The sequence below is a fragment of the Venturia canescens genome, chromosome 10, assembly GCF_019457755.1.
Source record: "Venturia canescens isolate UGA chromosome 10, ASM1945775v1, whole genome shotgun sequence".
In the NCBI taxonomy this organism is placed as follows: domain Eukaryota; kingdom Metazoa; phylum Arthropoda; class Insecta; order Hymenoptera; family Ichneumonidae; genus Venturia; species Venturia canescens.
The window spans coordinates 15054608-15075766 of record NC_057430.1 but is presented as its reverse complement, the minus strand read 5'-3'; the positions used below and the strand labels follow the sequence as shown (position 1 = coordinate 15075766).

General features: G+C 44.7%; 1 protein-coding gene across 5 annotated transcripts in view; it reads right to left on the bottom strand.

Moving 5' to 3' along the window:
- Positions 1 to 21159, bottom strand: part of TfAP-2 (transcription factor AP-2) — a 153117-nt gene that overhangs the window by 33536 nt on the left and 98422 nt on the right. For 4 of the 5 annotated variants that reach the window (XM_043430579.1, XM_043430578.1, XM_043430575.1 and 1 more), the window contains one exon: positions 6580 to 6954. In XM_043430579.1, the coding sequence (XP_043286514.1) occupies positions 6580 to 6954 (375 nt within the window). Of the gene's footprint in view, positions 1 to 6579; positions 6955 to 13670; positions 14447 to 21159 lie in introns of those variants that run through there. The other variant, XM_043430577.1, reaches the window with a different exon arrangement.

Below are 21159 nucleotides of genomic sequence, written 5' to 3'. Positions count from 1 at the left end.
AACGGTGAAAAAAGAGGCAGCGTTAATTAAACGGGCCGCAAATGTACTTGCATATACGTAGATACGTGGACTCGGTGCGGATGACTATTCGACTCTCTCATCTCTCGCGTCTCCACCCGAGTTTACAAACCTCCATAGATATACTAACGCGCACATAAATGAGAGGCAAGCGATGCTTATAAATTGATGTAACCGCGCGCAAAACTAGTAACTCTGCTGGCTGCGGCGTTTACAACGAGAGTTCCTCCGCGCGCAAAGCAACCAACTAATGAGATGAAATGTGATCGCCTTTCTCTCGTCGGTGTTTCGTTGGATATACTTGTTGCGGCGTCATTTATTTTCATTTTACAAACGCGATAAACTAGAACGTTTTCATACGTTTTCATTATAGCTGTATTAACGAATTTAATTGAATTCAAAGTTATTAAGTGTTTGATTATACGCATTATGAAGAGAATCTTTGCTGCCCGAATTCGCCAATAGTTTTTATTCGATCGCAAAACCTACGGATTCCATAATTGAATTAGCATCAAATTGCTCGTTTCGAAAGATATTAACGGACAACTCGAAGACAAACGGCGCGAAGGATCGACGAAAATTTGTCCCAAATTAATGTCCTACGCGGTGGTTCGACGCAGCGGGGATCCCCGCGGAACGACTGCTTTATGATGCGAGCGTTTTGTCGCTTACTATTTTTTGATTTATGCACTCGAACCCTCCGTCAAAGATCTCCGGTCGGAGATCAACGGTGATAAGTATCGAAGGATTTTATAATTTTATCGTTAAATTATGATTATTTGTAATTCATTACAATACTGAGTTCAAAATCAGCATGAGAAATGCGGAATCGAAGATTTTGGGTGTTTGCGAGTTGAGTTTTCAACATCATCGAATTTAACGAATAAATTTTGTCACGATTTTTTATTCCTCGGGCCCCCGAAATTCGAGGTCTCGCAAAAAAACTTTGATCCCAATTTTTTTGAGGAAACCTGAAAAAAATTTCTTTCCACGCGGTGAAATAACAAGGTACTTTGTTGCTCTTTTTGCGGCTTAAGAATGCTGTGACACGCGTCAACCCTTTAACACGGGCTTGGAGCTAAATACGCAGAGATCATTCTTCAGGCACAATGGACCAGAGATTTTCCGGGTTCGTGATTCCGTAGCAAAGAATTTCGGGCTCAGCAGTGCGGGGATGGAGCATCGACGTTGGGAGGCTTCTCTCTTCCTCCCTTCTTCTTTCGCCCTCTCTTCGCCTCTGTCTCTCTGGCATCGAAAGCACAATAATTCGAAATGATTCGACAAACTCGTGAGAGAGAGAGAGAGAGAGAGAGAGAGGCGGAAAGAGAAAGAAAAATCCGGAGATGGAGTGAGGACAAAAATGCGTTACTGCAGAGGGATGCGATTCTGTGGCAAACTCGCATTCTCCTTTCTCCACTCTATTTTTCAAGGATGAAGCTATTGGGGTCGGTCGCGAACCACTCGGCTGATTATTGGCATTGTGGTCTAGTCTCGAGCGGTTCATCCGCCGAACTGTCCCTTTTGCACCCACAGTTACAGCACCCCCCAATACGAACGACCGTTCATACAGGGTGGCTCGCCAATTTGAGTCCAGATTTATTTTCACTTTTTTGTTTTCGCAGTTTCGCTGCTCATTCACTTTTCCTTTTCACGAGGCTGTTTCGTTGCTTCGTCTCTGATTTCCGCAGCTAATTAAATCTCCGAGTTTCTGTAAGATCCGAGAGCCAAAAAGAACCGCGAAAGATCGACGGGAAGTCGCCGATCCGAGTGCTGGCCTCGTCGGACGGTGCTCAGCTTGAAAAATGTCGGAATCCTCAAAAACTAACTTCGTGACAATCTCTGCGGGTAAATTATGATCATCATTCTCGAATTTCGACTCATCGCTGCTCTCGTCACTGACCCACCGTGTATATTCAATGCTCGTACGATGGATATCGAATGGGTGGAAATATGTGTGTGGATATAAAATATCAATTGTCCCGCAAAAGGGATGCGGGCGCTAATCTATCGCTGTGATGCCTCGATCCCTCGCGTCCATTTATATCACTTTTGTGCGAAAAGAGATTGGAGTGAACGCATAAAAAAGTGAGCTTAAAAAAAAATGTAAAAAGTCCGATGAAAATCGAGTTTATCGAGCATCGCTTGGTTTTTTTTTGTATTTTTCTATTTAGTTGATTGTTAGGATGAATATGTTTTACCAAAATGTCTGGACTCTCCTAAGGAGGGAGCGGGTCACGTAACTCGTAGGGGGATTGAAAAAAAAAACGATTTCGGATTTCAGTGCTCGAGTGCCGGGAGGGGCATCGCGATTCTTGGAATATTTCGCCTCAAAGCAAACGTTCGTGGCATCCACCTTAAAGGGAGAATTTCCAAGCCCACTCTCCCATCAACCGACCTTCTCTCCGCTCCTCTCTCTCCCTTTAGTGTAACTTAATAAGCAAATTACTTGCCAAAAGGAATAAGGAGACACGAAGGGGATGGACTTTCTAAATTGAGGGGTCGAAGCACGAGAGATTCTTCGAGAATGCGAACCGAAATCATTGCTGCGAAACGATCACGAACTCAGTGAACTCGTTATCCAGTCCTTACGAACATTTTCACTGCTATCAAAGTGCGGGAACTCATCGAATTCGACAAACCTCGTTCATCATGAAAATCTAAAGCCAAAAGAATACTCAAGCAGAGAGCAAATGCCGATAATGCTGCTTCGAACCAGTGGCAAAAATAGAATGGCGAAAATGTATGGAAACGTGAAAAAACAGGAAATTTGACACGAAATTTTTCTTTGCCCTCGCGTCTTCGCTGTAAGTTTACTGCTTACACGCTTATTTGAGAAAATTTGTCGAATATAGTCAGCGGTGCTGATGGCACGTTGCGTGGTAAGAAGACTGCGCATAACTGTAACCCCCCAAACTTTCACCCTTTCCCCAGGACAGCAAAGAAAGGGTTGAAATTTCGTTGTGTGTGTAAGAGAACTATCGTCAACTATTCACAAGATTGTGGCGGCTGAGAGTTGGTGGCTGGTATGATGGAAGATAGAGGGTAGGGAAATGGGGTGTTTTGAGTTGTATACGCTGCAAAAGAGATGGCGGAGAGCGAGGGCTGAAAGTTTGGGTGAAGCACAGAGAAGACGAACCAGCATATCGAGGATCCCTCGTTTGCATCCCTCGCGCAGATACGAGAGCGATTTGGTGCTGCGATCGTCTCGTCGAGTATTTCCAATAGCAGCCCCTGAAAATGTATCGAAGCCGGAGAGGCCCTCGTACAATCTTTTCGCGAAGGCTTCGCTATTTTATTTTCAAGAAAATTTGAAAAATACAACAGAAATCGAGCGCTTTTGATGGACGAATCGAAAAGTGATTTCGGGATAAAATGCGAGGGTGAAAACTACCCGAAAACACGCTCGACGTGCTGCCTTCTCGGCTCTGGATTCCCGTACTAAAATCGATGAAAATCCGCCAGTTCTAGATCCACCAGACTATTTTCACGATTTTTTTTGACCGGTACAAATGATAAATATCGATATAAAAAATCACACTCTTAAAATACACAAAATAATTTTTTACATCGATTTTACTGAGTTTTTGTACAGAAAAATGGAGGAGAAGAGAGGTCCAAAAAAAAGATGCGTGTGCTTTTAGATTCAATAGGTAAATGACTATAGCGTGAGCATACGATTTTTTATTTTTTCAAAAATGACAAAATGGCAGCCATTTTTCCAAAAACTGCGAAAAACCACATTTTTTTTCATCGTTTTTTGCAAATATTTGTACGATATGGACTACAGCTACAGTCATAAAGAACATGTGGTAAAAAAGGATCGGTTGAAAGTTCCAGAGGTTTTATCAGCGCGCTCAGACAGCCAAGTAAACGTTGCTCAAAAGTACACTTGGACTGGTCAGACCTTCATAAAATTTGAGTGCGATACTTTCAAATATGAATACTTTCGAAAAATGCAATAAAAGAAATCGATTTTTTGAATATTCTAATTAGGGAGAGCCCTTAATCTACCAATCGTCCGGTGTATATACTCAACGACGTCAAACTTCGGAAGAGTCAAGGAGAGAAAACCAGGGAAAAAAGTCAGTGAAAACGATCGTAAACGGACGGAGGAGTCATTTGGAAAAAAGAAAGGAAGGAAGATATAAACGAAAAGGGTTTGGTCGGGCTCATTATCACTTTCGCTCAATTAGAGAACGTTCCTTTCCTCTCATTTTCGTCTCCGTTTTTTGTCTCTCATTTTTTCGTGGTCTCGCGCGCCGCGAGCCCACCGGGGAGTCGGTCTGCCGGACCACGCGAGCTGGACACAGTCCCGAGGCTTTTAAACCGCACTGATCATACATTATTATCAACCGCGTGACTCGCGGTGCTGCTGGTACAACTGCAAACCGTGAAAGTCTTCGTTCGCCTTTATTTTTCAACGCACTTATTATTCGTGCGAGCGATTTTTCAAGGTAGCTCTCGACCGCAGAAAAAGGGTTTGTATGCATAATTCGCGTCCGTGTACACCGCGTTTTTTAAGCCCTTCAGTCCCCCCCCCCATATGTGCACACGCAGACGCGCCTCTCTATAAGGAGAAGAAAATTATAGACTCTAAACTCATACTGTCACAAAATCATACTTCACTCGTATTTTTAACACGTATCCCCTCGACGTTTACATTCTCTCTTCCCTTCTCGTTCTCATACCCGAACTATCATTCCCTTTCCTTATTCTCATTTCCCGTAAATTTTTACCATTCGCGCCGCGCGTCCAGACCTCCCGGTGTTTTATACACGCGGACGTGTTTACTTTGTAGGCCAAACGGTACAGTTATTGGCATTTTACGAGAAGAAGGATAAGTACAGTCATTTGGGATAAGTCATTCGATGATGATGATATGTTTTGTGGATTGAATGAAAAAAATAAATAAAAAAAAACACCGTTTATCAAGGTTCATGCGTGTTTTCCAGTCCGGAAAGCATTTTGTGCATATTAATGGAGCGATTCGTTGAAGAAGATTCCTTTTTTATTTATTTAGCTTCTTTTCCCATGTAGCAGCAGCAGTTTGAAATCCCGGATGGGAGACTCGGGTTTCCCTTGATTATGGTCGAGGGTCACGGGACTTTTGGGGTTTACGACGTCGGTCAATCTCTCGATCAGACTGGTGAAGACAACTCGAATTTTCGAAGCTCTTCGACGTCTGAAAAAGTATATTGAGGGATTCGTGTCACGAGACGTCGGGGCTCGGAGGCGCTATTGAGTCAGAAACGAGAGTGTTAGAAACTTGTAATTACCGGATACGCGAGAAAACTGCGCGATCCGCTCATCGATACTCTCCTCGTCGCGTAAGCGGAGAGGAGGAAAAAACGTGAAAGTATTGGACGCCGCCGTAAGAGCGCTTCTCATTTTTATTTTCTAACCACTCGCGCCTCATGCGCGCACTTCGCTTCGTTTTCGGGCCAAGGAAATTCGCGAAATATTTGATTTTTTGGCTCCCGAGGAAAGTGCATGCTCGCGATGACGCAGCCACGAAATGATGCGTCGGGCCCGGCCCGAGTGAAAGAAAAACCGGCGAGGGAACTCACGTTTGATGTTCGATCTTTGTCGAGTTTGAACGCTACGCGCGGCTGCACCTATATTAACGCACACATTCGTTCGCCCCGCGCCGCGCGGAGAGAAAAAACACCGAGAGGCGGATACCACACGAGGTTTAACGGTACACAAATTCCCCGAGAATTCCCCATGCGATTCTTCCTCTTCGCATTCGCCGCTATGCACTTTCGGCCCAATGAGAAACGATGACGAACTTCGCTGCTCGATCTCCTTTTTTCATACCGCCCTACATTACCCTATAGATATGCATCCAGCACGTCCGAGCATTCCCTCTCGGACCGGATGTCGACCGAATTTTTCAATCCTTCTTTCTCGACGTCATACCTCGATTTCGGTATCTTTCAAATTGTCAAAATCTTTCAACTTCATTCTCGCTTGATCCTACTTTTTTTGACGTTTCGCGGAACATCGACCTGAATAATTTCGTGAAAATTCGCACGTGAGAAAACCGAGGATCGAGCGACCCTGGAAGAGGTGTCAAATTTTCAATTTCGAACAAGAATTCAATCGAAATTTCAAATATCCAATTTTAATTACACCATTCTTTATTCTAATTTCTGCAATTTTCAAATCAATATAAATAACTTCAAAAAAACTTGGCCCTAGAAGTTGTGTCAAATTTTCAATTTCGAACAAGAATTTAATCGAAATTTGAAATGTTCAATTTTAAACAATCTTTGTAATTCCAATAATTTTAAAATCAATATAAATAATTTCAGTTTTAACGACATGAAAAAAAAAATCATTCGATGAAAGAATCGAATCATTTTGCTATTTTAAAAATAATGTTCAATCATCATTTTTCAATTTCCATTAAAAATTGCATAAAATTGAAAATTTTGAATCTTCAATAATTGCGTCGTTTAAAAAATCAAAGTAACGCAAACGAGAGTCAGAAAAATATAAATTCAATCGTCAATGGACGATTGGGATCTGTAAGTAAAGGCAGCATCGAAGAAAACTCACCACATGAATGGATTCGGGATCTCTCCTGAGATCCCCGCTCCTCTGTCCGGCAGTAACAGCTGCGCTCAGGTGATTGTAATGATGTTGATGCAAAGTGTCGAGTGTCTGTGTATAGGGATTTCCTACGAGATAATCCAGATGCTGTGGCTGTCCGAGGCCGTGTTGAGGGCTCGCGGGTGCGTGATGATGAGTGGGGAAGGGAGGTGGAAAATAAGGAGGTTGAAAATCCGACGCCGTGGGAAGTGACGCACCCCCGTGATGTGGCATACCACCGCCGTTCCCGTTACCGCGATGACCATGATGATGGGCCCCGGAATAGGGCGATGAATTTCCACCGCCCAGCGACGATATGCCACCGTGACCCGTCAGACGGTCCTGCCAAAAAGCAACGAAATTTCAAGCTCATTAGAAAATTCCAAATGCGTCGATGACGTTCGAGGATTTTTATTTCCACGAAAATTCAACAAAGTTTCATTTTATTTGAGACATTACAAATGTTTTTTCTTCTGCTGTTGAAGCGCCTTCGGAATATTTCAGTTTTTATAGATTCGTCGTAAAATTTTGTCCGGCACGTCGACGAACAGCGTCTTTATAGAGCTCCATAAAAAATAGGAATATCAGCGTTTCGCTTTATCATACTGAAAATCCTGTACAAAAGTGTTGAGAAACTGAGACTGCAGCTTTCGAGAGTCATAAAAACAAAAACAGCTCGAAACTCCAACTGGAATGTCCCATTCCCTCATTTTCTCAAGCAAAACCTTTTCCACACGTTCGATATCGATGCGCGCGGTTTTTACCGAGTTTCGATTCCACCGGGGCCGGAATGTGAGCAATTTGGCAGTCGAAACGCGGAAGGTCGAACGAGAGAAGGGCGTTCTCGCGTATATCGATCGGAACGAGCTTTTCCCACTGCCGCTAACACCGCATTGTCTTCGAACGGAATTCTTTCGAGACTCTCGAACGATTGGAAGGCTTTGCGCGATCGAAAAATTGCGAATCGCCCTCAAATTTTAAGCCCCCGATAAAAAATCAGCGGATACTCGATTTTAGTGTTCGAGGGACCAGCTTTCATCGCAGTAGCGAAAGTTTACTCAAAATTATTTCAGCATTAGACAGTTTTTTCTCCGTTCTGAGCTGCAGGAATTCCATCAATAAACATACTTCGGCTACCGTTGATGCCTCGGTCCATTACGATCGCAGATGCTTGACTCGCAAGATCGACGAATGTCGATCGCAGCTCGCACGATTGAATATTTGAATGACGTTCGATCCTGCGCGGTGTTCTCTACATCGATCAATTTCATATATCGATCCGAGAACGACCTTATCCGTGTGCTTATGTATGTACACAGAATTATTCATCGCAATATATTCGTTACAGATGTGCACACGTTATTTTTTATTTATAATGATTGATATATTATGGATGCTCAAATGGAAACAAAACCTCGACTCCTCACCGTTCACTCTTCTTGTATAGATTACGGATATACGCGTTCTCTCGAGTGATCCATCAAATAGATGGCGACGTCCAACAAATTCCATGCCCTCGTGCAAAAGTCCAATTAGCAACAAACGTTCGTCGAATGGCGCTCGATCGACGGCGACTATTCACAGGGGCGGAAACGAAATTTGTTGATTCTGCAAGATTTTTTGTTGGTCGAACGAATCGTGGTGGCGATTCAACAGCAATTTTTTTCGTGGAGAAATGATTTGGTGAAAGATCTCAAGCGACGAGTTGCAGTCAAGCTTCTGTCGGAGTTACGAATTTTATTTTTCTTCCTCAACGTGTTCGTCGTTGTTCCTCAGTGCGCAGTCCGGAATGAATCGATGTGAAAGTTTGAGGAAGAATGGGCTTTTGACGACTCGTTTGAAACAGGTCTTCGAACTTTGTGAACTCTAATTTGTTCTGACACTCTGGAATTTTAATTGAAACGCACGATAAATTGTTGCCGGAGAGTCGCTGGACGAGTGGTTTGTTTCGTTCGGTAATTGTCGGACAATTCGATGGGGTCAAAGTTCGTTAGCTGCGATGCAAACAGGTTTCTGGATTCGATCTCGCAGGGATCATGAATCTGGGGATTAATAATTACTGAAAGAAGAGCCACTGGCTGGGTTCCCCTGCGATATCGCTCAGGATTCTGCCAACGTAAAGTGACGTCAAAATTTTCGACTCGCTACGCGAGAGACTTGTCCTTTGACGTTTTACGACGCCTGCGAATTCTCTCTGCTTTTGAAAACGATGAAATATGTGCGTGGCATCGGGGCATACGCTCTAACGCAATTATAGAAGCACCGCCGGGTACGCGTTCACATTTTCATCGACAATCCACCAAGACGTCGCGTGAAAAACTTATTCCCTCGTTCATTAGTTTGTTTACGCGCACGTCGTGCATGAAATAATGGACGTTTTGACGGTACCACGGATTCTTGGATGCGTGTTTTTTGGGCAAGTCAATTAGCATTCGAGGATCGAGGAGTTGATTGAAGAAAGAATAAAGTTCCAAGTTTTGCGGTTTTCAATATTTCTCGATATTGGGTAACGACGGACACTCGAATCGCGTCGATTGTGACTGAGAATAATCATTCGATCGAGAATCGTTTCGTCTCGTTGAAAGAAAATAATTGCTCCGCTTCCCGAGAGCAAAAAATGATGCGCACTACGTCAAAACAAATCGATGACCGCGTGCACTCGATGCGCACGTTTTCTTAGGATCGGCGGAAAAAATGAGTGAGAGCGAGAGCTTGGGGACACGTACGAAGCGTCAGGAGGCTTAGAGAATTTTGTAAAAAGCCTGCGGCAGACTTTTCACAATGCAAATAGCTGCCGGGCGGAAGAGTAAGGGAACGAAGGACTCGATTGCGAGCGAGAGAATCGAGGAAAGCTCGAGAATAAACACATTCAGGCGTGTGTCTCGATCCAGGACAGTGATAGTCTCCTGGAATCTCTGGATCTTATTTCTTCCTCAATCTTTTGCTGTACCCCCCCGTGGCTTTATTCTTCACCAATGACTTTTTCTGGGCTTCATTTTTCAAGCATTTCCAGCGCATTTTTCGTCCAGGAGCAATCAGCAAACTTTCATTCAGAAATAAAAACTTTGCAAATATCACCAACCTTGATGAAATCAGGAAAAAGCTTTTTTCCTGATTTCCACGAGTTTTATTCACTCAGCAGATAATTATAAGAAAAATGCGACATCTTTGAGCGGCGGAGCAAAGGGGTTAATAATTTATTAACAGTTGGGATTCTTGTTGCTAGGCGTTTATACCGGCGTTTAAAATATGTGTGTAAAATAATATCGAGTGAGGTGCTGGGCACAAACGTTTGATATACACAGCACAAATAAGTGATCGTAATTCAAACGGTTCTCGAAGTGTGCCAAGATTGCGAGTGGTTGTTCGAAAAAAAAGATTAATGGTCATCGTATATAACGCACGTTGTCGGCTTTTGGGTTCGCATCTGTACAGACAAGTTCAATCGCCGTGTACGAGCCATTCATGACGTATCTCACTGCGGACTTGAAACCTTGAAAAAAACGAAACGGAAAAAGGAAATTCTTTCGCGCCGGTAGGCACACACGAGCGCTCTTTGTCCAGGGACACAAATCATCGGAGAAATTTTCTCGGGTGCATCGTCGTTTTACTTGCTTTTTTATTCGGAAAATTGCGCGCATTCTTCTGCTGGGACTTTGATCGGTCATCGAATCCATTTCTTTGCTAGAAGCTGCTCATTTCGTCATGAAATTGAGCTCGGAGCTCCACGTTTATCGTTTCCTTGCTCAATTCCTGTTCAATGCCTGATTCAATTCCTGCTCGTTGCCACAATTTCTTGCAGTTTCTTCCACTACGAAAAAATGCATTCCGAGTATTCAATGTGCGGAACTGAAATTCTGAAATAGTGACGGAAAAAGGGATCGAAATCGACTGGATCAGTGTGAATAAAGGAAGAATTAAAGTTCGTATCCGCGAAGATAAGGCTGCCAGAAAAATCAAGCGAATGACAGAAAGACGCGCGTACCGTTATTTCCGCTCAAACGTGTTCTCGCCGCTATCTGTTAATCTCTGGAAAATTGATCGTCCATTCAAGATCGTTGATTCTCTCGCATCATGAAATGTGCGCTGGACCACACCACGAAACTTGCCAACGAATCGATGGATCTCCAGGTTTTCGTGATGCACATTTTCCCGACTATCGAACCGTCGAGGTCGGGAAGCTCGATCGTGAATATTGCGGTCAGATATTCAGGCGAATTTCGTCCATGAAATCTTCACTTTTCTGTCAAAATGGCGAACAGAAAATGACGAATTTTGGTCGAGGGAACTCACTCGTTTTCGATTCGCTGAATTTTCTCGCGTTCTGGGTATAACTCGGGCTCGTCTCGTTCCATAAAGTTAAACCGGACACGTATCTCCTGGTTCATTCGAATTGGTAATAAAGTCTGCGTACATCGCCATCACGTCCTCGACGTCCGACGTCGCAAAAGCTTATGGGCAAGTTCTCGAGGAACGTGGAGACGTTGCGGTGGAGCGATAAAACGGAAAATCGAGGGGAGCAGCAGCTGAATAAACAGCCCCATTCGAATTTGGATGTTTGACAAATTTTTATAAAACGAAGTGCTTAAAGGAGTCGAGTGGACACAAAATCGCTCGGAGTCGTTTTCCACTGAAAAAATGTTCATTTTTAAGTTTCTATTACCGCGCAATATTTAGTGATAAAAATATTTGCGAGAATATGAAAAATCGGTGGCAAAAAATGTTTGAATAAAGCGAGCATTCCGCATTGCACATTCGTCGCCGTACTTCTCGTTTATATATATCATGGAAAATTTGCGCGGAACGAATCAAAGCTGTCTGTTGCTTTCACCGAGTAGTCAGAGACGGATTACCGAGCGACGAAGTTGAGTCAGCGAGGCACACGCATGTGGAAAGAAACGCACACACGAGAGCACGGTGGTACGTCGAGTGACTTTTATCAAGCAGGGCCAGTTGTTCCACGTTGCTTAAAATATTGGAATGATTTTAATCGCTTACTTAAAAATGGCGGAGGTGAACGCGTTCGAACGCGTAAATCGGTGCGTTGGATTCGGATTTGAGTTTTCACCCGGATTCGAACGAAACGATGAACAATCGAAGAAATTGTGTCGACAAGAAATAAGTTTATTAATTCAAAATTGGACTGCTGCGATTGCGTTTCGGAATCTTCGTCAAGCGACTCTTCAATCACTCGAATGCTTTCGTTTACGGCTTTTACGACCCCCCCTCAGCGACGATTTCTCAAATGTTCCGCTTAAAATCACCCACGCTGCTCACAAACTCTCATTCGCGGGGAGAATTCTCTCTGAAGAGCATAGAAAATTGAACGACGCGTTGAGCAAATTTCTCGACGTTTTGCTCACCATGATTTACTGCCGCACTACGTGTGCATCAACGAGAGCTGCTCTACAGCATCCTTCGCGAAGTATAAACGCTCGAGTATTACGGAGAAAACACTTAAGCTCTGGCTGTGTACGCGCGTCCATGAAGTTGGAAGATACAAATTAGTGATTATTTATTACGTTTGATTTTGAGCCAACGAGCATGGTAATCGAGTATTTTGCTTCTCTTTCACCTCCCTCCTTCTCCCTCCTCTTCGCTTTTCATCTTTCCCTTTATCTGCCTTTTCGACCGTTTGACGAGGATATTATTTAACTTGACGCTGTAATTCCAACCTCTCAAATGTGCCTCTGATGCTTTTGAAATATGCCCAACAAGTAAGCAGGCGACAAGAGTACACTTCGACTTCCACTTTCGCATTAACTGTTAACTCTCGTTTTATGGCTCTCTGCCATATTTTTGCGATTCTCTGAAATAACAGATTTCGAGAGCTGCCTTTTTGCTCGCGATCCTCCGTTCAGTCTGCAATTATGCGAACATCGTGATTCAGTAACGCTGAGAATAAAAATTCATTCGAGTCTGTCGATCATTTTTAAGTTATTCAGAGATTCGTTAACTTCGTATTCGCATCAATCGCGATGCAATTCTCATCGTCGCCGTTTACTTGGGGAAAAAAACGTACGGAAAAGATCGGGACCATCCGCTGCAAAAAAACATTTATTTTTGCTTTGAGTGACTAAGTAAATCTTGAATCGAGTAATTTTTTAACCAGATTTTATGAATAGACCATTTTTTCAGTCATATTCGTTATTAAGGGGCTATGGGTGCAGCAAACTGCAACAGCAAATAAGTTGTCCTCTCTCTTGAAAATTGATGGGAACCGACCATTGGAATCACAACTCTATAAACGATGTAAAACGTGCAGAAATACGCCTATGCTTTTGGTCTCTCTTTCTAGTTTTTTTCTTTCTTTTTTCTTCCTATCTCTTAATCTCTCTCCTTCAATCTTTTCTTCCGCCGACTCTGCGTTTCTCTTTTTCCCTTTTCCTCCATATTTCTTCGTTTCTTTTTCTATATTCTTATCGTTTAAATCGAAGCGCTTATCGAGATTTGCATTAAGTGAGCAGCTTTCGAACGAGCGCGAGTCGTTGATTAGAGCTGTTTTTACATTTGTAAATTCCACGAGGAAATCGGGGCTTTAACAGTTTGTATATTATGTTCGTGGCGATAAGGATCGGTGATAAAAGCCGGTGGAAACTCTGAGAAAATCGATAATTAAGCTCCCAGATAAAGACGGGCGTTCGAAAAACGCGTTGATACGCCAAACGAGCTTTCCTGGTGGATCGTAAGCATCAGTTATTAAGGTAGTTTTATGCGCGCATATAGTTTTCCACGTATGAATTCATCGACAAAACACGAACGTGAAAGCGAGCGAGCACTCATCGACTGACCAGTCCTAATGACCATAATCATATTGTAACTGTAAATCCCCAAAGCCCCCCTTATTCCTCATTGCCATCGTCGTTTCCTTGTTACGCTAAGAAGATGTTCGCATGTGAGATCGTAACGTGACTTTTATTCGTCGAAAGTAACTCAAATAGCTGGGCTTCGCTACCACGAATTCCTTTAAAATAACGAAATTCTTTGACGTTTCGTTGGTTTTTTTTATTTCGAGTCAAAATTCCTACGAAAACGAAAATCATCGAAAAAAAATTCACCTCGACCTCGATGACGGTCGTCATGTCGACGTGGGGGGCGTAGCATAACGCCAATTTGTCAGCTGACGGGGCATCAGTCCGAGGGGGAAACATCTCGAGGATCTCCAGTTTGCTCGATTCTCGAGGCGATACGGCCGATGTGGCCGCCGCCCCGTAAACAACTTCACCGTTACAACCCTCCAACTTTGTTCACACCAACACCTTATAAATCACTGCACAAACGATCGCGATCCAGCGCATTAACGCATCGTAACGGCGAGTCTCAAATAACAGGCAAAAATCCTGGTGAAGCGACTCGAGACCGGGGAAGAATGAAGTTTTCGTAAGACGAAAGATTCGTGGATATTAACAGAACTTGCGACAACTCCTCGCGGCTTCTAGGAGTCCAGAATACTTTGCGTGACGATGCTCAAGGAAATCGAGAGGTCCTTGTCACCGGCAAAAAGAATCCAAAACCAAACTGAGCTCCGAGGATCCGAGTTGTTTCGGAGCAAGCAGCAAAGTTGATCGATTCCGAGCGTCAATCGGTCCGCACCGTTAATAGATTCTTCAGCGTTCGTCCCTCGTAATTTGTCATTACAATCGATCCGATCAGTCAATCCAACGCTGACGAGCGAGACGATTTTCCACGAACGGCGCCTCCGACGCGGAGGTCCCTCCACAAAACCGACGAGAGGAATCGTCAGCGACGTCAGTTCACCCGCGCGTTTGCGAACGACAAAAGACGGAACAGCTGATCGCGCGAAGCGTCGTCACTGACGGCCCGTTGACTGAGGACTCGGGCCACACCGAACGACGACAACACGAGACGTAAGAAAGTGACGGCCTGTGACGGCAAAAGAGCCCCGCAGCTCGTCGAGAGCAAAAGCGGCCAAAGGCAATCCGAGTGGAGAGCTCGATTTGTTGCGCGCGCGAACGAGTCGACGAACGGGAGGTGGGTAGGTTGTCCCTCGACGAGTCCGGATACGCTCTTGCTATGAGCCGTTCTAGCTACTAACTCTGCCACCACCTCCGGGTGGGCTTACAACGATACGAAAGCCACGAGAGATCGACGAGAGCACACACGCGGGGGGGCTCAATCCCCCCCCCCCCCCCCCGCTCTCTCCCTCTCTCTAGCGAGGCTCGGGGCGATGAGCGTTTTGCCACTACCAACCAACGCGACCAGCATAAGCGAGCCCGGTCTCTTCAAAGTGCCAGTAAAAAAGATACTCGGTACGAGCGCCTCTGAGCGTTGCTCCAAAATCGTTCGAGTCATCGCGGCCACTCTGGGACGAAGAGTTATTAAAAGTGCTTTAAAAAAATTTGAGATCATCTGCCCGCTCGATGGATCACAAGTCTCCAATGACGAGTCTGGGGATCGAGTCTCCGGTCGTTCATTTGTTTGCAGCTCAATTAGGACGAGGGTCGCCGGGAGTCGGGGAAGAGCCAGATTTTCAAGGCCCCTTGAAAATCCTAGAAAAGCTTTTTCAGTTTCAGGGAATTTCATCGAAAACCCGGAGTAAAGAGAAACCACGAGGTAGGGAGAAGCGAGAGGAACCGGGAGTCGAAATCCACTCGGTGGACAATTGCGCGCATACGGTTGGCGCACCACGTGGATGCTAGACTCGCCAACACGGGGGAATCCCCACCACCGGCGATCGAGTGAATCGCGCCAAGAGAGCCGCGGGGACGAGTCACGATGTAACGTGCACGAGGAGCGAGGGAGATAGAAAGCTCGGGGGACGCCCCTCGAGCGAATAGCGGATAACCAGCGGACCGCGTTCGTATGCGCGTGTTCCTGTGCATGAATATCGCCGCGCTGTGTGCGTGAGCTGAACATCGACGGCGAAGAACGTCCGCGTCCGAGGAGCCCGCGACTCGACTACGTCACTCGAGCTTCGGCCCTCGGGGACGACGAATCGGCTCGGGCTTCGACGACGCTGACACTGCCGCAGACTTGGGCCGAGCATAATTTTCGCGAAGCCGTTCGAATCAGGCAGAATTTGGATGAACCGATAATCGTGGACCTCCTTTATGCAGCTGCTGGAGTCGAATTTCGACAGCGAAAGTTCATTGACACTAATCGAGAACTTTCTACAAGAGGAGTCATTGCACTCGCGTCCCGATCGAAGTGGAAGCATCAACCAAAATTCGATTATTTCAAATAACTCCGGCACAGTCCGCGAAAGCGCAGTGCTAAACTTGGAGGAACTTCGTTCCTGCTTTTTTATTAGAGAAACTAAGATCCGAGCGCCGCTTCGAAGATAACAAATAAGAGAAACGGGTTGGCTCCTCGCGCGACTGATGAAAAAAGTAAGAAATAAAAAACAAAACAGCGCCTCGGCGAAGCAGGAAGCCGAAACAATTTATGCGTTTTCGCTTGACCACATCTGGAGATGTTGGAGCAGCGTCTTAAGCCCGAGGATTTCAATAGAACGGGGGCCCTGGAATGCTCGTGTATGAGCTTTCGTACAAAAGAACGGAAGCGTAGGTGTCTCCGGGAAACGTTCGATGGCTAATAAATGGCAGAGGCAAAAGGGTATAACTAACCGATTTAGCCGGCGAAGGGATTTGACTGCTTGATATTTTAAAAAACTTGGCTTGTCGATGTTTAAATATGGCAGGGAGGAAAAGAGCAGGTGGCAAGCAAATACTGTGCGTCCGTGTATATACACACACGGAGACGCGTTGGTTCGTTTTTAAACGTACTCGACTGACCCAGCGATCGAGTCCGAGCTCTTTACCGTCCAGTCAGACTGGTTCGCGGCTCGATCGGTGGGTGTGCTTGATCGCATAATCGTTTAAAAAATATTTTCAACCTGTATATAACCTCAACTCGTACACCGTGCCAATATACACAGGCGTGCGCGCGGTGTTCTCTCGCTGCTGAGACTCCCGAGACCGGTAGCGAAGATTTTTCATTCGTTTTATTGTCCCGACAGCATTGTGTGCCTCTTTCCCTTGATATTTCCAGGAATGAGAAAGGTTGAATTAAACTCCGGGGCCCGTGAGCCTCGGGAATAAGCCTCTGAGATGTCGACGATAGCAAAAAAGAGATCTCTCGATTATTGCGCTCTCAGTACGCTCGCCTGAACTCTCCAGTGCATTATCAGCTTTTATTCCTTCATTCATACACGTACGCACACACTGATTTTCTCTGTACACAGGTACAGGGTGTCCGAGGTTTTATTGGAAAATTCGAAGAACAGAAATGTCACACTTTTTACAGGTTTTCCATAAACCGGAGGGTAAAATGGATCCGAAAATGGCTCCTCGATCAACTCGATGTTGATGTTGACTTTGGTATCCAACGGGAATAAATTTGAGAGCGATTAAAGTCGTTCGTTGCTGTGAAAGAATCGAAAGAATTTCATTCGAATTATCTCGACGAAATTCTCGACTCGTTTTCTCACCCAATTCCATGCTGTTATGTAAAATTCGATCGTTTTGCTTTACTGACTGGACACCCTGTGTGCAGTGCAGGATGATGCGAAGGAAGCAAAGAACATGTTTACATTGTACGGTACTCCACTTTCTTACGTCTTTTAGTGCTCAAGGCAGAGGGCAATTGAATCTCGATTTTATGCAAGTTCATTGATAACGTTTTACTGCCACATTCATTTATATTCCTCGAGGTGTGCAAGTATACACGTAAAGTATAATAAGGAATAAGGAGAGAGCGTTGCTCAGAGCAGGTGAGAACGAGGACTTGGGTAATTCGAGGTTGTATCGAAAATTCGTTGTTTATCGTTTCGAAATTCTTTTTGTTCGACTGAACCCATTGAATTTGTCGACTGTAGTGATTCTCGATGCTGATAATCGCTGTTATTCAATAAAACTATAGTGGATCGAGCGAGTAACGATGCGGTGAATAAAAATGGTAAAGCGTCGATAAATTCATTGATAAAATGTGTAATAATATTCAATGAAATAATCGACAGTGGTATAATTGCTGATGGAAAAAATGTTTTTTCCCTGACATAACATCGATGAAAAGTGAGTCTTAAACTCGTGCAATTGAAATATTCATATTTTTGCACCACTCATATTGACTATTCATGTGATAACCTTTCCCACTGATATTTAGCTCGATCAACGCTTTTTTTCTTATTCCCTTCTAGAAGCGTGTGACGATAAATGCCCTCTCCAATATGGCCGACTCGTAAGATACATGGATCTCGGTCCGTGTGTATATATGCACAGAGTCGAAAGTTGCTATGGAAAATAAGTCTGAGGAAAAGTGACTTTGTGGCTGGAACGATAAGTCTTCTGGGCCAATTTCCCTCAAGGCGGAGCGCTCACGGTTATTCCACGTGATCTCTATCGTGTATAGCCAATAATACGCGGGTGTCTACGATCATCTTGTCACCCAATGACGTACCATGAAACTTTACTGGGGCAATTGGAAACTCGTTGGTTTCTCTCGTAGCTATAATAAGAGTTGGGAGACACAAAAATTCGTCGAGTTTATAAAAACGAGATAAAAGGATGGAGGGGTTGGAGGGAGGGGCGCGGGAGTGGCACAGAAATGTCTTTCGTTTATAAGCTCTGTTGGACATCCGTTAACGTCACATTTCCACCCCGATTTTCGCCTCCCTCTCGCGATATATATACGTCTGGGAAGACGTGAGCCGTTACACCGCGTATTTTTCGTTAGAAACGTCAGCGCAACTTTCGATAATCGTCCTGCTGCACACCTCCGGGGCAAATTTGACTGTTGAGGGATCGCTCGCTTCGGACTAGCGGCAAAACGAGATCGGCCTTTTAAACGCGGAAGAAGTTTCTCACCGTGGGGCTATTAAATATGCTCTCCCGATTTAAATCCACCCTCTGGGCTCTCGATCCTCTTCTGTGTGTGCTCGCATTCGTGTGCGACTCGCCCGTCGCACGAGATGTCGCGTCAATCGTTTCGTGCGCGCTCTCCTTTTTCGAGCGATTTCTCTGCCGATCTTTCTTCCTCCTCCTCCTCCTCCCACCCCCCCCCCCCCTTCCCACGTTTGAGTTGACCGATTAATCAAAGCAATTCTGTCCACGGATTGGCCGATGATCGGTTATTCAAAAAATCGACGAGTCTGCCGGTCTCATACTCCGCGTTTTCCAATCGGCATTTCGAAATCCACGCGCCCTTTCCCCATACGATTTATGAATTCACATGTTAAATCAACGAGATCTATGCCCGCGACATAACCATCGATCGAGTTAATGACGAATGGGAAAGCGGGATCCGATCGCAATTTGCATTTATTTCCAAATCGTTTTGGATCCCCGGACAAGATGCTCGGAGCAATCTGCTCCTCCGCGGTTCAAACCTACCCAGCGTGGACGCTTGTGTTTGTCTTTATAAATAGCTGCCAACGTAGATCACTCCTGACCGCTACGAGAGATCGGCCGAGAGAGAAAATCGTCGTCGTCTCTTACTGACTGTCACTGCGATAGACTCGTGGCTGTCTCCCAAGTCTCTTGCAACTCTTTCTCTCTCCTTCCCCTCTCGTTTTCTTTGAGGACAATCAACTCCGCCATTTCATAGAGATCGCCGGACGGAATTTATCTTTCCATCACGTGAGATCGATATTGAGAGAAATGCTGGGTAAAATAAGATACATTGAAATTGTATAAATAAATTGGACGGACACGTGTCAGCCCCGCGAGTCACCCTAGCCAAGACTTCTGTGTCAATAGCACATCACGCTCCTTGTCAAGACTGTTCGAACTGTCTATTCTGTCAAACTATTTGAAAAAGTATCGTTTTACGAGACGAAGGTCCGTTCAACCCTTGCAAATGATCTTGTTTCCTTATTTTTTCTGTTCGAGCATCGATTTCGTGATTTATTTATTCTTCAAAATATCGCAATTCGCTGATACGAAAGTGTTTTTTCTGTCTTACATTAGCATACGATTTGAGAGTTGACAATGGACTGAGGAAAAATACGAGGAAGGGAGCCCCGGCTAAAAGTGACATTCGTGAGCAAATGTGGGCCAAATTGAAAAGGCATTAGAAAGTTTTTTTCCATTTTTTTTTCTTCCTTTAATAGCAGATATGAATCACGCGCGATAGAGCGATCCGGGCCTACCTGGAGCTTCATTACCTAGTTGCTGGCTCATAGTTTCTCATTAGGGAATTAGTCACGCTCGGTAAGACAGAAGAAAGAGAAGCCGAAATATGCGGCACGTAGACAATTTTTAGTTTCTACATCTCGTGCTACTAAAGTACAAAAATAGTTCGTGGGCTTGTCAAATGTTTGATTTGGGTGATGTCAGGGATTACAACCTGTCAAAATACTCGTCCGTTTTTTCCAGTTTGACCAATAATTAAACTCCTTTCCATCAGATTTACGAAAAATTCCTCCGCTCCCACTCTCGCCCGATCTCACGGAGCCTCGATAACAAACGACGAGAATTATGAAAGTAATTTTTTTTTCTACACCGTCAAATTATGGGGGACGGTGAAAATGACCAAAAATTCTTCGCTCACCGCTTGACGGGGCTTGACGTCAGAAGTATAACGGGTGAATTCGTGCGTCAATCGAGCCCCCCCCGCATAAACTCGAATCCCTCGCAATAGATACATACATTATTATAATAATTTGTCTGATCCTCGTGTCCGAAATTCACGTGGTCCCCAGTGGACACCTGGAGAACACCGAATCTTGGACCGACCTGAATGGGCGAGCTTCCATGATCCAGCATCACCAGGAATGAGTGACGTCTCCTGCCGCCGATCATTTGAAAATCATTCGTCTCGGAGCACGTGACACGAGGCCGAATGTCTTACAATATCTCGCTCCGTCAGTGATAACGATCTTTCTGTTTCGTTGCTCCATTTTATTTTTATTCTTGTTTTTCTGAGAATACGTGCCCATTAAAGTGTTTAATGAACTTCCGTGACGTTGGGCGACTGGTCAGAAGTGGAGAATTTCAGCAATTAGAATGTTTTCCCAAAATATATTTTTGGTTGGATCTACCGAGCGGAGCGGTTGGATAAATACGACGTATAACCTCGGAAAAAACAGCTCGTGCAAGCCAATGCTAAAGTTCACGATAATTCGGGGTATGAATTAATACACCCGGTATATGCGATCGCGTGTATTTTATGTTATTCAACCGGTTCTCTGTGGACGCCGATCGTTGAGGATTTATGGGTTATTTCGTCGAAAAAAGCGCCTATTTTACGCGATTGTTTTTTTCTTCGATTCCTTAACGATATTTTTATCGAACTGTTTTTTATTTTTCGTCAATTCCGTATCGGAGAGGTACGCGGGGAATGGGAGAAAAAATCGATGCGAAAAAGCGACGGTGGAATTGAACGAGAAGGAGAAACGAACACGGAGGGAGCGAAGGAGAAAAACGTGCGAAGGACCACCGAGCGATAAATATTCACATGTGACTTTACTACCGTCTTATCGTTCACGTCATCTCAGGGAAAAACAAACGTCGCGAGAGAAACGATGAACGGGAGGGTTCTGCGGAGGTGGAGAAACGCATGAGCACAAGGCGTCCGCGGGGCTTGCGG